At 41.7% G+C, this 16,730-nt stretch overlaps 1 protein-coding gene across 14 annotated transcripts in view; it reads right to left on the bottom strand.

Annotated features, from left to right (window-relative positions):
- The window catches only part of ablim2 (actin binding LIM protein family member 2), a 92,900-nt gene that overhangs the window by 38,934 nt on the left and 37,236 nt on the right, over nt 1–16,730 (bottom strand). For all 14 annotated transcript variants that reach the window (XM_022747769.1, XM_022747768.1, XM_022747772.1 and 11 more), the window contains exons 3-6: nt 9,939–10,122; nt 5,404–5,516; nt 4,956–5,082; nt 3,860–3,953 (exon numbers count right to left, since the gene is read on the bottom strand). In XM_022747769.1, coding sequence (XP_022603490.1) covers nt 3,860–3,953; nt 4,956–5,082; nt 5,404–5,516; nt 9,939–10,122 — 518 coding nt within the window. The remainder of the gene's footprint in view (nt 1–3,859; nt 3,954–4,955; nt 5,083–5,403; nt 5,517–9,938; nt 10,123–16,730) is intronic.

Here is a 16,730-nt window from a genome sequence, read left to right as displayed (position 1 = left end):
ATATCCTCTATGATCATGTGTCAGTGTGTTTTTCTGACAGAAGCTCAACATTGACTTTTATCTAGTTTTAAGCCACATACAGTTTTTACACCTTGGTGGTTTTCACTCTATATTTGAACCAGATGAAGGATTTTAGTCGTCGGACGTCTGGATCTGAAGTTATCAGAGAAACAAGCTGAGGAAATGTTAGACAGCTCAGCTCCCAGCTGCTGGAGACGTCCTGTCCTGTGTCACTGAAGAGCGTCTGTGAATCTCTGAGTTTTAAAGGTAAACTGTTTTATTCAGTGTTTCTGCTGGTTTTAATCCCCTGGTGTGTTTGTTATGGAGAGGAGGACACCTCTGTGGATAATTCAGCTGCTGGTAAAAACCTGCTGAACGTCTGCTTCATAAGTTATCAGAGAAACAATCAGAACAAAGGTCAGCATCAATCTCAGCTCCAGCTCTTCCCTGAGTCTCTGTCCTCCGTACAGCGTCGCTCAAACACTGACTTTAAATGTCAAACTGCTTCATTCAGTGTTTTTAATGTTTAGAATCAACTGTCTGTTTGATTTCCTGAACCACTGACACTGAAGGAATTCAAACCGGGAGGAGCTTACGGTAATGGTGGTGAAGACAACAACTCCCATGATCCCAAGCTATTTCATGACGTCACTCACCGATGTTTTTTTGTTATTGTTTTGATTGAGAGGAACCTAGAGGCAGAAGTTACAGACTGTGTGTTTAACACAAGGGACACACACAAACTAAATGCTTCTACAATTGGCGGCGGTAACGCACCACATTTGGCTCCCATCTGCCAATAAAACACCAACGAATAAAGTGGCAAGACAAGTCACTAGCTAATCTAGCTAGCCTCAGAATGCTAATGACAAGCCAGTTACCATGTTGGTCGAATGAACAGTCGGCTCATTTGCCTCTGCTGGCCTCTCAGTTAGCAGCACTAGCTTATCATTGGCCAGATTAGCAGCTGGCTTCGGCAAGAAAATAGTCTCTCAGTTGTTTTAAATTTGACCCTTTCCCTACGCCAAGAAATCAAATATCCTCCAAACGTCTCATGCCAACACCATCTTGGCATAGAATACTAATATATAATAAGAGCCCGACGTCTTTCTTACATTCATGTCCAGAGCCAACTGGGCTTATATGGTTGCATTGACAACCCTTTAAGGAATGAGGCAATAAAAGAAAAGAAGTAAGGAAAAACTTGCCTCAAGGAAGCAAACACAAGAACACTCCCTGCTCAGTCAGTACACACACCACCAAAACACACAAACACACACAAATGTGCTTTTAGTCCTGCTTGACTGGCTTTGGCTCCAGTCATTGTGGGCCAAAGAGCCAGGTGTACACACCTGATAGCCTGACACAACAGGAAATGGATGTGGATGATGTCATTTACAAACACAGTGTGAGAAAGACAGAAACGTGCTCTCATTCCATCTCTTCTGTTCCTGCCTCTCTCCAGACACTGGAACCCGACGTGTTCATGAAAAAGAGAGCGTCATGTGATGAAAGGAAGAGAGAAAGTGAGAGAGAGAGAGAGAGAGATTGTTGTTTGTCTCTATAATGCCGAGCTAGAGCTTCCAAGACCTCCCATCTAAAAGCTTTCTTCCTCTCCTCCTCTCATCCCTCTCTCCGCCCCAGGAGGGTATCCCATGTCACTTCCCTTCATCACTGCAGAACAACAGGCTGCTTCACCGGGTCACATTCTGCTGCACTGATTTCTACCTGCCTCACCGATGCTCCTCTTGCCTCATCCAACTCCGTCAATCTCTCTCCCTCTTTCCTATTCCACCATGTTGCTCCAGCTTTTCTTGTTCATTGAGAATGAACAGCTGCAAAGTAATAATCAGACTGGCCATTCTGGGGGATGCAGATGTTTGGTGTTGTTGATTAGTATGGTGCTTCTAATACTTACACCAGGAAAACACTGCCTGCGTTACATGTGGGTCAACATTACATAAAACTGACACCTTCCCCTACAGTTTGTCTAGTCTGAATCTGAATATGACACCGACATGAAAAGATATAAATATATTTTTTAACCATTTCAGCAGCTGCATGTGAAGACAGAGATGTTGTAATGACGTTTTCTGTCAAAAATAAATCAGAAATTACACCTCCCTCTAAAAGGTTAAAATACAATGTAAATGATGGCATCACCTTTATACTGCACCATGGAATTGGACAGAGCATGCACTTGATCAGTACTTCCACTTCTTTATTATCTGTAAAATTTCAGGTCCCCACTGAAATCCATCAGCTTCAGACACACTTCTGCTGACAGAGGAAACACTGTCCATCATCTTAAAATAGGAAATGTTCCCATTCATCACAATCCTGAGTGAGAAACTTGCTATTGATTGTGCCAAATACATTTTATGAAGGCATATGTTATTAATTCAGCATGATTATATAAAAACTAAAGCATATGGGAAATGAATGAAATGAAATAATGATAATAATAGTTCACTTCATTATTTGAGGCCCTGTAATGACTATGCAGTAGAATGAGTTAAAATGCATTATTTAAAAGTGGAATAATCTCACCTGAACATCAGGTGTTTGCCCCCATTGTGCAGTCAGCTGCTTCAAATTATTTTGGTCCGACTGGGTGTAAGGTGCAGCTACCAGCATGACGCTTGACTCTAGTGTCTTTCTCTCCGTCTCTATATACGTACTGCTCGAAGGCACACAAACTGAATCAGGCCAAGCTCACACATCACACTTAATGACAGCAACAACCTGGGGATGATGTGTCCTTTCTCACACCCCCCCATATCTAATAACACTTTTTAAGAAATGTCCAGCATTGGACACCGATGACACGGAGGACGAAGTGTGTAACGTGTCCTGCATGTGTCCAGCAGCCTGTATGGCTTTGTTTTATGGCACAGAGAGAAGTGTAGAGGCCGACTGGTACCTGAGAGTGAGTGACAATGAAAGGATGACCTGCCTGAGGGGGGAGGGAGGAAAGGGAACAAGGAGAGATAACGTGTGTGTGCAGTTTAGAGTGAGGTCAAAGCCATTAGCCCACGGCAAAGGAAGAGGAGAGATTGTGCTGAATAACGGAAGAGATCCCGGCTGGCTGGTTCTTCCCTGTGGACCCACACACAGCAGACTACAGTGGGACTAAATCAGAACCAGAAATACTTTATTGATCCCCGCAGGGAAATTGCTTTGTTACAATTGCCCAACATGCAGTCACCATGCCTGCTGGCTTCAGCGTGGTCAGCTGGTCCCTGGTGTAAATGCTTCTGTGGATTTGCTGCGCAACAGACCAGAACTCTCGACTAGCGCGTTCAAAGAGAGCGCAGCGCCGTTAAACAGGTATGACAGAGGTAGAAAGTTAAGAAGTTGGAAAAATAAGAAACAAGCAAGAGCAACTCCAACAGGCTGAGTGCAGAGAGATGCTGAGCTCACCCCATCGGCCTCTGGAAGCCGCCCTGTGCACTCTTCCCTTTCATACTCCAGGAAATTGTGTTAATGATCATGTGAATGCTATAAAGGGCTGGTCTCAGATCTGTTCATACAGGGGTAGCTATCCTAGAAGCATTTCTCATGTATCTGCATTAGCAGTGCATAAGTTCTGATGAAATTTTAATGATGGCTTCGGGGAAATGGGGTCAACACTGTCAGACATTCTGACTTTTATTTGCTGAGATCTTCACTTTCAATGATATTACCCATGAAGCTTTCATTATTCTGTTTATTCACCTTGATTCCTACATTTCTCTTTCACCTCCTTATCAATCTGAAGACACTGTTTTAGATGTGTTTGACGGACTGCGTGCTACAATGCTAACAGCTGCCGTTGAGTATTTCTTCTAAGTGTAACACATCAGCAGAGTAACGTTACCTCCAGGACTTTCCCAGTGATGTACTTCTTGCAGCTCTCGCACTGGATGCCGAACATGGCGTGGTAGTCCATCTCACAGTAAGGGATCCCCTCCCTGATGGGACAACACAGGACACAGAGCATCAGATACACTTCACATCATCCAGCTCAGCTCAGAGCCTAAGGATCGTCCATGCACCGTGCCTGAGCTGACAAGATATAGCCTGGTGAATCCTGCTCCTTTAGCCACGAACTTACATTATGATCATTTGTGAGTATTTCAGACCAAATATAAAACCACAGCTGCTGGTTAGTGCCATGATTTACTATTTCAGGCAGCGTATTATTGCAGCCTAAACATGTGGTACAGAATGAACTGCGTTCTGATATTATCATATTGACCAGATCTGTTGTAAATAAGACTTTAGCCACTGGTTTCTTACAATGCTTATGCTGCATCTACTCTGTTTTCTATTTGTATTCCATGTGGCTCTTTAATACTGGAACATGAAACTGTGACAGAAGAAAATTCTTACATTATAGAAAAACCTTTGACTTTATTTATGTGTGTGTAACCATATAAAGCAAAATAAATGTCTAAATTCAAGATAGACAAAGAATGTTGTAACAAGTAAACTAACAGTAAAACATTAGATATAAGAGATAGTAATAACTATAAAAGGTGATAGAAAGGCCTTTGCTTAAAAATATTAACTTTGTGACAGTAACTGATTTTTTGGCAACTTGTGTGTGATGGAAACAAGCTGTGAACTGTATCTGGCTCTTCAGATGCTAAATGCTCCACTAGCTAGTTGCAAGATCAAGATCAGAATCAAGATCAGAGTGTGTGAATGTTTTTCCTTCATTATTTTACACTGAATCTCTGGCACCTGAAGCCATTCATCTGGTAAGCAGTGATCTTCATACACTAGACACTTAGAAGACCGAAGGAAACATCTGCATTAAAGACACTTGACATTGGGCACATTAATGGGAAAGGAGTGGGACATCCAACAATTACCACCCAACAAAAAGTAGAACAAATTGCCATAGACATAATAGCATTAAAGATGTAGTGTGGTTTTAGCGCTTCATTTCCAAAGCCAGACTAACGTACTTGCTGATGTACTCGGCATTGAGCACCTTGTTGCAGACTTTACACTTGAAGCATCCCAGGTGCCAGTGCTTGTCCAGTGCTACAAGAGACTGTTCATTCTTAAACTCCTTCCCACAGCCGCAGCAATCTGCACACAGGACAGAGAGATGAAGCAGAATTAGATAAGATTTGATTAGAAATTATACTGAAGTTGACCTTTTCTCTGAGTGGAGTGGTTCCCTCCATAGTACTCTGATTTAACTGAGTAAAAGAAGAAAAAGAACATTGGACATTTTAGTTTCCAGAGAAAGGAATGACTTGATACAATTTAAGAAGTGCCAATTTAAGGGATGGAACAGAGAATTACAGTAACAAGCAGTTTAACAAAGCTTCGAAAAAGTTTACTTGTGGAGTGATTTATGTTTTAAAGGAGACGGGAAAGAGACACAGACGTAAACAGAATACTGACTGTGGACAGCCTGTATGGGTGCAGGGCTGTTGGCAGGCAAAGGCTGGGTACACTTTTGGCAGATACACTCCTTCCCGTTAAATGTCACTCGGTCGCCAGCCGGGAATGGCTGTCTGCAAAGAAACAGAAAACACAGAGAGCATCAGACTGGGGCTCTGTCTCTTAGGGTTTGTGCTAAGAGTTCAGTTTCCCCAAAAGCTTGAACATTTATTTGAAGGCTCTGAAACATCATCATGAGACATAAATCGCTTCATTAAAAGCAATATATATTTGTGTATGGTGGCTTAGCAGCTGTTTAAGGCAGGGTGAGGGAGGTGTCACTGCGAAATGATGAGTGATTTGAAGTCTGGAAGTCTTTGTGTTCAGCGATCACAGTCACTTGAGATAGTGACACACATTAGAAGTTAAATGTGATATTTAGGGCATCTGGTGATCTGAATAAGAGTAGCTTCAGCTGTATTAAAGTGATAGTTGGGGTTATGTGACATGGTTGTATCATGGTCAGTGCAGTAGATTTGGGTCAGTGCTCTGTAGATAGAAGTACCTGATACAAACCCTGCATCAAATAACCTGAGCCATCACTTTAACAGTGACTACAACATTCAGACGTGTGTGTTGCTGCTGCGAAATTAACAAATCAAATCATTGCCATTCATTAGCAGCCAAATACCCTTTAGAGGCAAGTGTTATTATAATGCTTAAGAGACATCACAAACATAATGAAACAATGTTAATGTCTCTGCTCTAACACAGAGTCATGCACAGAAGGAATGATGACTCCTTGGCAGAGTGAGACTGACTGGCTTTCACTTGCTGCTGTCTACAGCTTGGAAATGTGATATTAGAGCTGCTGTCACTGTCACAGCCAGGTACTGAGGGAAGAACACATCCACACAAACTGTCATGTCTAAACAGTCAAACAGTTTATTTTCTAAGTCTGACACAATAAGAAGACCAAGTTATACAAACTTATTTGTATAGCTTGGCCCCCATTTATTTTACCATGTTTCTTAATAATTAATAATTAATAAAACTGGCTCAAAATATAAAGTAAATTGAATGTAAAATGAAGGTATTCAATTTGTCCTCGTAATCTCAATATGTTCCATGTGCTGAAGTTAGTTAAGCTTCATTTGTTCATTATGTCTCATTGCAATCAATACCTCTTTTGAAAGAAAGAGCTAAATACATATACAGTATAAAAGATCACAACAAAATAAGACAGTCACACAAGGCAGTCATCACTCACACAGTCACAATTATTATAAAACCATTAACTAGTGAACCTTTAAGTCACATTAATGTAAGGTGCATCGTACCTGAAAGCTTTCATCCCCAGTTCAGGGTTCTTGTGACCTGGTGTCATGGTTATTCACTTTGACCACAACTACCTTATAAAGACCTTATAAATGAAAGCACAGGTATGTCAGTGATGAACCATCTGACTTTTTCATAACTCACAGTGGTGAGTGTGATGGCTGCCTTTAATAATGAATCAAATAGCAATTTGCTGGGTTAGCACCAACAGCACAAGATTGTATCGTCTGCATAAAAGAGCACACTGCAGTACTGAGTTGAAAAAAACTTTATATACTGTATGTATACAGTAAATATCAGGGCGGCGAATATTGATCCTAGTGGAACACCTTAATCAACAATTTTACCAAGAATTTTTCATAATTGTTAATTATACATACATACATACATACTAATATATATATATATATATATATATATACATATATATACATATTCCACACACACACACACACACACACACACACACACACACACACACACACACACACACACACACACACACACACACACAGACTGAAACCTAGGCAGTGACAGTGAAAAGCTAGATTCCTGTTAATGAATTACTATGGCCTCAAATTAAGGGTGAAAAAGCCTTTGAACTTGTAAAATGGTGTTCACAAATAACTCCTAGGTTTGTAGATGCTTACCAACCTAAACCAGAATCTGACTGGACAGTTAGGATAGGACAATCCTATTAGAAAGAGGAGTCCAATCAGAGGTCAGGGTGAAAGGTGTGGTCGATTTTTGCAAGATGGATGGTGCAGGCTCTTTTTAAACCCAGGTGGGTTTGCATACTTACAAAGCAATAAATGTTTACTATTATTTTCTACAGCATCATCTGGAACCTTCTGGGTCATGGAGGAGCTCATACTGCTGTCCTTCTTGAAAATCTTCTACGCCTTTCATGGCCTGCGGTGGAGATGAAGGTAAGGTCTGCTTTGTATCTATTCTTTCTCACTGTGTTTTTGTGCAACCTCAAATTCTCATGCAGATTCATTTTATAGGTTATAAAGGTTGATTACTAACTTTGGAATTATTTGTTTATCACTTTACAAGTTCAAAGTCTTTTTGACCCTAATTTGGACCTATTAATTATTGATAATCAATACAGTGCTGTGACCATGAGACACACAGAGATGAGTCTGATGTCTGATGTCAGTAACAGTATTTGTTCTCTGTCAGCCCTATTTTTATTTCCCTCACAATAAGCCTGTGTTTGGCCTCCACAAAAGTGATATTTGTTATAAGAGGAGTAGAGGAGTTTCATGATCACATTACAAACCTCAAATGCCACACTGGAACATTCTGATCTCAGGTTCAGCATGTGGATCACACACACACTGACACACATAATCTTGTCAAACATTAGATGTGAGTACACTCGTTATAATGTACCCTAGCCCATTACTCTAACCATCAAAAATAAATGCCTAACCCTAACTTTAACCTTAACTTACACCTAATTCCAACTCTAACCCTAATGATCGTTTCAAAACAAAATTAGTCCTCAGAACCATACAAACACACACACACACACACACACATACACACACACACACAGGACATTTAACACTAGCTATGGGACGGGCTAAGTGGCTGCAGTGACTGACCACACACTTAAAATACCTGCCTGACAGAGGCTCCTATTACCTTTCTAGGCCTAAGGAACAACACTAGTACTACACACACACACACACACACACACACACACACACACACAGACACACACACACTAGAGGCATGCACATGCACATGGGTGGAAAGGTGTCTGTGTGACTTGCAGTGACACGTCTTCACGTGCTTTCCTATATTTATACATGAATGTGTAGTATAGCTTTATGTACTTGTAAGAGACACCTTCATGATGCCATGCTGTTCATCATGTGTGTAAAAAAGATATGGGTGCCATATCTCCCTCTGAAAATATGTTTTTGTATTTTTAGTTTGAGCTCTTTTAGTCGTGGGAAAAGCAGCAACAAGGAGGGCTGAGACAACCAGCTGATACAGATACATGAGTTTAACCGTACAGTGAATCTTTTCATTTCTGAAAGAGAATCTGTCACGGTCTGCCCCTCAGTGTGATGTCACGCTTGGACTGTTTAGTTATTTTCTGTTTTTCCGTTCTTTTCGAAATTACTTTTCCTTTTGTGTCTGTTAGTTGTTTTGCTTCCAGCCCTTGTGTGTTTCCCGCCTTTTGTAATTGCCTGCCCCACCCCAATTAGCTTCACGGTTCCCCCTTAACTCTTTGTCACTTTATCTGTTTTCTTCCTGTATTTGCTCAGCTAGCATCAGGCCAGCTGGTCCTCAGCCTGTTTTCCAGCCAGCTAGCATTGGCTCTGTAGCTTCAAGCCTGCTTTCCAATCTGTTTTCCAGGCTGCATCCAAGTGAGCTAGCCTCCAGCACACTCATCCTCAGCCTGCAGCTCAGTCAACACCCCAGCCCATTCGACTTGGGTTCATGACTCCAGCCTTCCAGTCCTGCGCTGGTTAATCCACTGCCTGCTCCTGTCCCCAAGCTGTGTAACCTCCCATCTGATCCTGACCCACAATACCTCGAGCAGTCCCCCTTCCTGAGGATTCTCCTGGCTATCACCCCCATATATCTATGGGTTGTAGCACCGAGAAAGGAGGTGTGGGCCAAAGAGACGTGGCCCGCGCCCTGCAAGTGTGGCGACATCAAACACACCTGCCATGTTGTTTTACCAACAGGTGGATACTGGGCTGAACTTCTACCATCAGTGAGGTGTGCACCATCTTTCTACCATTTCTGGTAATCCCTGCTGTGTGTGCAGGGGGCAGGGAGACCAGGGAGGGAGCGGGCCGGTTGTATTTTGCATTTAGAGCAGATTGTGGAGAACGTCACGGCGTCACAAGACTTACAGAGTTACGTTCAGACAGGTGAGTACAATAAATAACTGATCGTTGTAACTCACTGTACCGAGGAGAGAATATTGCTACATAAACATAAAGTCTATGGACTCCTGCTGTGCTGTTGTAATTATCGGTTGTATACACATGTGCAAAGTGCTTCACTGGAACCTATTGGCTGCTTTAAGCGCTGTTCTCCCCTGTACCATTTAATCAGAGTTCATTTTAAATGACTTATTTCTACCTGAGGAAGATTTCCTTTATGCAACAGTACTTTTTCTTGAGTAAAAGTTTCAGCACTCTTTCCATCTCTGTGTGAATGATATGGTTTCGGACCCTGTTTCTTACTTGCAGGAGGCGCAGACGAAGCAGCGGGGGTGGTAGGTCTTGCCCAAGGCGGACACCACTTCCCCTTCAATGAAGTCCTGGCAGCTGAAGCAACGAGTCCCGTACAGTCGCTGGTAGTCCAGAGTACAGATGTATTCACCCTGCCGCACGAAGAAGCCTCCCTGGGCCAGTTCACAACCACACACTGGTAGGTAGGGCAGGTGAAAGGGTGTAGAAAGGACAGAGAAAAAAAAAAGAGAAAGAGCAGCAAGGTTTAGAAGAAAAAGGCGTGTAAGAAGAAGGCAAAGGGGAAAGAGAGCAACAGAATGACAGGCAGAAAGAATTGAAGGAGGAAGGGGAGAAAAAAGAAGGCAGAGACAAATTAGAACACATTGGAGAGATATTCAGAACTAAAGATATTAATGCATGTCCTGCAACAATGGAAGTTCGGCCCTAAAATTTCAACACGTGGGAAATACGCTCATTATCTTTCTGAGACGATTGTCACCACTCTCATGTTTGTCCATTCGATGTGAAGCTACCGTTAGCTTATCTTGGCATAAAGACTGTAAACAGATGGAAACAGCTAGCCTGGCTCTGCCCGAAGGTAACAAAATCTACCTACCAGCAATTATGAAGCTAATTAACACATTACATCTTTTTTGTTTAATTTGTACAAAAACTGAAGTGACTGTCCCCAGGTGACTCATACTCAACACATAACCCCCATAAAAAACAGAACTGCTTTTGTATGGTAGAAACTGCTTTCTATCTTGATGCTAAGATAAGTTTAATGTCCTCTGGTTAAAACAGTTTTAATGGACATATGAGAGATGAATTGATCTTATTCTAAATTCTTTGGCAAGAAGTTAAGTGTATTTTCCAAAATGTCTAACTATTCCTTTAATGAGACTTTTTCTGATGAATAGGCTATATCTTAGTTTTCTTGTACTGCTGGTAATCTAAGTCCTCACATTGAGTACTGTTACTTTGGCTTCCACTCTCTTCTGTCAACACAACCATAATCTCACAAAACAGGTAGAGTACAAACCTAAACGTAGACATTCATTTGAAAAGAAGTAATAAGGAGAGTAGGAGCAGAGCCCGTCTGACACGTCTGATTGTTTTCCTCAAAGAGCCAATAACATCACAGTGAGAGCGGCTGAGTTATTAGCATGTGTGTGTGTAAAGGCTGCAATCTGTCTATTTGTCTAGCTTTAACAATGTGTGACAGGAACTCTAAATCACCATGTCCTCTCATGAACACACAATGATTACACACGGTAACCATGGCAACTGCATGACATCACATCCCCTAAGGGGAAACCTCGCTCTATTTTTCCACCCCTTTAGCAAAAACAATACCCCGCCTTTCTTTTCCCTCCACTTTTTCTCTCTGGAAAAACGACAGGAAAGATAAATGAGAGATGTTTGCTCTGCTTGGTCTCGTGCCCCGGGACTTCTCAGTGACCTTTTAACACACACACACACACACACACACACACACACACTGCCTCACACTTAGAAGGATGCATAAAGGTATGAGGCACCGCACATTTGCAACATGTGGGTGAGATCACACACATACAGTATAAGATGTACTCTATGACAAATACACACATACATGTAAAGAATGTGGGAAGGTGTCAGGTTGAAGTCACAACAGAGCCTCTGTACAGTTCGCACAGCGGCCAGATGAAAAACATACATAGTAGGCAACGATCCTGAAACTGAGAATGAAACTGCGAACACGAACGTCCGCGAGGTCATCGGAAAACTGAACCGCCAAACCCTGCCCCCCCCAACTGTTGCCACAGCTACAGGTACAGACTAATGAGCTCTCACTACATTACAAATCTGACAAAACTCATTCTTCATTTCACGATTAACACTGTAAAACCCCTTAACCATAAAATGATTCTACACACCTTTATGATTGCCTTTCAGACCCGAAATACCTTCCAAGAGTTTTCAGAAGCCAGGCTCAGTGAGACACTAAAACATGGCTTTTTTTTTCTTTTTTCTGTTCACTTTCTACACAATCTGAAGTGAAAATGAATAACATAATAACCATATGGATTGCTCTTTGTTGAGTTTTTTTTTGTTGCAGTACATAAATATGCACCTTTACTTTGATGGAAGCACAAAGTTGTGTGGTTTTTTTTTGTAGCTTTCCATTTTCACCAGTGGTAGAAGCGTTTTTCTGCTGTAGAATTGCACAACTTCTAAACACATGACTAGACATGAAACCATATAAAAAATTTGACATCACGATTATAGTGTCTAAACTTATCACAGTTATCAATGTTATCGCTGTATTGTTAAAAATGTGCTGAAAATTTTCTAAAAGTAAAAACTTTCACCCAGTTTTATCATGTAAACCACAAATAAATAATAAGCAGCACTTTCTGTTGCATTTGAACATTAGAATAATAACATGGTCAACACCTTGTCACAGATGAGGACAAGGGACGGGGGTGTGCTGGGTCTTCCTGCTGCACGCCCGCTCGGTGCGTGTCCTCAGCCCGAACAGAAACACAGACTGGACTGGCAGTGGAAAAGGGGTCAGTCGGCGTTTATTAGCGGGTTTACTGTCACACGGTGAGGTCAAGTTTGGGTTTGTCCTGTCTCCATGTCTTGTCATTTCCTGTTTTATTTTGAAAGGTTAACTCTCCTCTCGTTTCAGGTCACTTGCCCTTCCTCATGTGTCACCTGTCTGAGTGTCTTCCCTGATTCCTGATTGTGTCCACCTGTTCCCCATTTGCCCTCATGTGTCTTATAGTCTGCGTCTCCCTTTGTCTTGTGCCAGAGTGTCTCGTCCTGTCGTGCACCCCAGCCTACTATCACAGTCCATGCCTTGCCTTTGTCTCTGCATTATCGTACTTATTCTTTACCTCCAAGTGAGCGATTTTTGTTTGTATTTTCATAGTCTAGAGTTTTCTGTTCGTCAAGTTTGTAGCAACTTTTGTAGCCTCCTTGTAGAGTGATTTTCTGTTGGTTTATTCCTTTTGTTTTAGCAGTTTTGTCCCTCCATTTGGAGTGGTTTTTTGTTTATTAGATTTTTCCCTATAGCATAATTTTCATAGCTGTTTTTATTTCGTCCCTCTCTCTCTTGAGGTTGGAATAGATAAATAAAGTCTGCCTAATTGTTACTCTGCATCTGAGTCCTCTTTCAAGTCCAGGCCTGACATTTACCCTTGTTTTAAAAGGCTGCTTATACCTGCGAGAAGTCTCCGGAGCAGCGCTGTCACTGCCTTTCTGCCATATTTTGACTGACTCATAACAAACCCATGTTGCTTGCTGTGCATGCCTCTGGGAGACTGTATCTAATTTGAGTTAAATTAATGGTAATCAAGCATCTTTATAGTGACACTGACTGGCTTTTCTACTGTGATATGTGAAGGTTTATAACATCTGTGATTTGTTATCTGTCATCTGTTATTCCTCGGTCTACATCCCCATACACTAAACTCAAACTTGAAAATTTCACATTTTCCTATTAGTTGCATAACATCTCTCCACCCTTTTATCCACTCATGAAAACGTTGACCGACATGTTGGACAAGCCCCCCCCCCAGGGGTAACAGCGTGCCAATAAAACAAACACAACAATAGGAGCAGGAACGTTTCTCTCAGGAAGTGGACGGCTGTGACTCAGGTGGGAGAGTGGGTCGTCCACTAAATACAAGGTTGTGATGCAGCCTTTGGCTCCTCCGGTCTGAGTGTCCCTGAGCAAGATGAAAAGTGCAGAATTTGTCGGTTCTGTTGTTTGAATGTTTGTGATAGAAAAAAACTGCTGTATGCAAAAGTGCAGTGTGAGCGAATGGGTAAATACGGTTTGTAGTGTTAAGCACTTTGAGTGTTCAGTGAGACAGTAGATCGGCATCGATGCTTCTAGTCACTGTCACCTTAAAACTGGTCACTTGTGGTTGATACTTACAAAGTGTGTGAGACTGATATAACGTACACCATTTATAATGCCATGATAAATTACCTACATTGTGAACGCAGCCTGTATCTGAGTTGAAATCCTATTATTCTTTAGTTTGTACAATGCAACTGAGTTAATGTTCTGAGACATATTGGCTTTTATTAATTAGACTGTTTGCACTGTTTAGCCCATTGAATAGGCTTAATATTTCAGTCTGTTAATAATTTTCTTAATGCACATAAATTAACACATGTAATTAATAATTTATTACATTGTGTAATTAAGTTGTCCTTCCTGTAGGATGCTTGCTGCATTGAGGTTTTTGTTCTGCTCCGTTGAACAAAGTAAAAGTATGTTGTTGACCCCGGACCAACCGCTAAACCAGCTGCTATAACAAAACACAAAGAAAGTTCTGTACTGGCCGATCTCACTCACAGATGATAACTATCGATATCGGCTGCAAAAAAACGTGACATCTTGTAATCTGTATTTACAACATGCATACATTCCAACGGCTGCTTACACCTGGATGAGAGACACCCAGATGAAAGAGGATTCCTCGAGGGCTCCTCTGTAGGAGCCAAAAGGAAAAATAAAAGGTTAAATGAAGGAAGCTGGAACAATTCAGATTTAGTGTCATTAAACTGGCTTATATATCACAGACATAGTTTTGAGACTCAGGACTTGGCGTACAGTGAAACTCACAGAAACAAGGACTTGAGACTTAGACGGAGGGTCAGGTTCTGACTTGGTAAAATCCCAAAACAATAAACAAATAAATATGATGGTGACACCTGCTCGGAAAGACCTGAGACTTGACCTGAGACTTGACCTGAGACTTGACCTGAGACTTGACCTGGATTTCTTCTTGCTCTGACAGATTTGAGAAGAGACTTGTAATTGACTCAAATGACTTGAGACTTGACTCGGACTCGTTCCAGATGACTTCAGACAAGCTGGAGACTCTGTGTGAGACTTGGCCCACAAAGTATTAAAATGAGCTCTGACAGAGACATAAAGGAGTGGAAGAGATGGAGCAAGAAACCCTCACTCAGACTCCTGAGTGCAGGTTCCCATCAGCTCGTCTTTCGATCCCCGCATATTCATACCTGCGCTGCCAGTTGGCACATAGACTCCTCTCTTCACAGTATTATGACTGAGTTCCTCAAGCAGCTCTGCAGCTGAGCCCACATGAGCTCAAGTTGGAGCCCATTCATCATTTATAGAGCTGACACCAACAGAAAGCACTGCATCCTTTTAAAAGTGACAGAAAACACAACCAATTTATATGATTATTTTCATCTGCAGTACAACAGCAGGGCAACTACGCTGCAGAGGAGTGTGTATTCCTGGCAGAATGGCCTCTAATACAGATCAGTATCAGAGAGTGTGTCTGAGTGCATCACGCGAGGAAGACAGAGGACGCTCTTCCTCTTGTCCTTCATCGCTAATGGAAACTGTGAAGCTGTCTTCCTCTCAACCCTTTCTTGTAGCTCTCATCTCTCCTATCCGACTTTCTCTAATCCTTCCATCACGAGGGAAAAGGCAGCGACGCCGGATGGAAGCCAGTAAACCAAGTTCAATCATTTAAGTTCAAATATGATGTTACAGAACTTCTACAACAGACTGAACCGAGGAAGATTATATATAATATATATATATATATATATGTATAAAATTACAAACTTAACAGCACTTTGGATCCTCTCAAATGTTGACTGATAAAAGGACAGATGTTTTAAATGGCTAATGGCTTTATCAATGGTTGTGGGCTATACAGATCTATGGCACACCCAGTCAATAGCTATGAAATAAACCCAACTGAGTGTTATGTTCAAGCAGTGATTTCATCATTTTGAGACCATTCCGTCACCATGACAACAGTGTGTGTGTGTGTGTGTGTGTGTGTGTTCACCCTGCACTTAGGCCTTGGCGGATGAGATCACGATGCAGCTAATTAGTCATGTCGTCCTGAGACTCGGCAAAGAAGAACAGAACGTGTCGGGGTACACGCCTGCAACAAGATAAAACTTCCACCAACCACAAGAGAGTTTGACCTCTGGGAGGGAGGGAGTGGAGGGAGTGTGCGGGGGAATAAATGAGTGTGTGTACGGCGGGGGTTGTTGAGGGCAGTATACCTTATGATTTTCAGTAACAACAACACTCTTCAACTTCAGAAAAGTAAAGCATTACTTCAACTCCACTCGAATTCTACGTAATTACAAGCAATACTGACACTAACAGAAACATTAGTGCCAGAAACATTGTCGACACTGCAATAGGATCATGATTACAACATTTTACAGGGCTGAAAGGCAATCTATTTCACAGGAAACTGATAACTTCCATCTCTGACCGCTCATCTCATGGCACTGCGAAGCCACTTACATAATAGGAGTATACTCAGAGGCTTTCAGAGGAAGTCAGTGTGAGAATCTGCTCCGTCCTCACTGGAGAATCTCAGAGCCGAGTGTGTTCTGCTTTTCCTAGAAGTCAGCATGTAGAATGAGTGAGGAAGTTACATGCTTGAACGGATGGATATGCTACAAAATTGCCCTGTTGTGATTTGTAAATAAAATATGGTGCATCTGTTTTTACTTGTACAAATAAGGTCTAGACTGAAAAAAAGTAAAAGAGACAGGGGTTTGAACATGATGCAAGTAATCCAGGTGAAACTAGCGCTAGCATCAAACCTTTCTGAAATTATTTTCATGTAGCAAACCGTAGGTGTATCTAGCACCGTGCACTGAAAACATACAAGTGCTGAAAGCTAGTAACGTTGAAGGGCTGGTAAGAGCTTCACCTTGATTAGATTAATTAGCTGCACTACTCCAGATTTAAAGTTGCACTACTCAATATTTTACATGCACTGGTCATTAAAT

Source organism: Seriola dumerili, unplaced genomic scaffold (genome assembly GCF_002260705.1).
Source record: "Seriola dumerili isolate Sdu_G_001 unplaced genomic scaffold, Sdu_1.0 BDQW01000111.1, whole genome shotgun sequence".
In the NCBI taxonomy this organism is placed as follows: Eukaryota; Metazoa; Chordata; class Actinopteri; order Carangiformes; family Carangidae; genus Seriola; species Seriola dumerili.
This window is presented reverse-complemented; position numbering and strand designations above follow the sequence as displayed.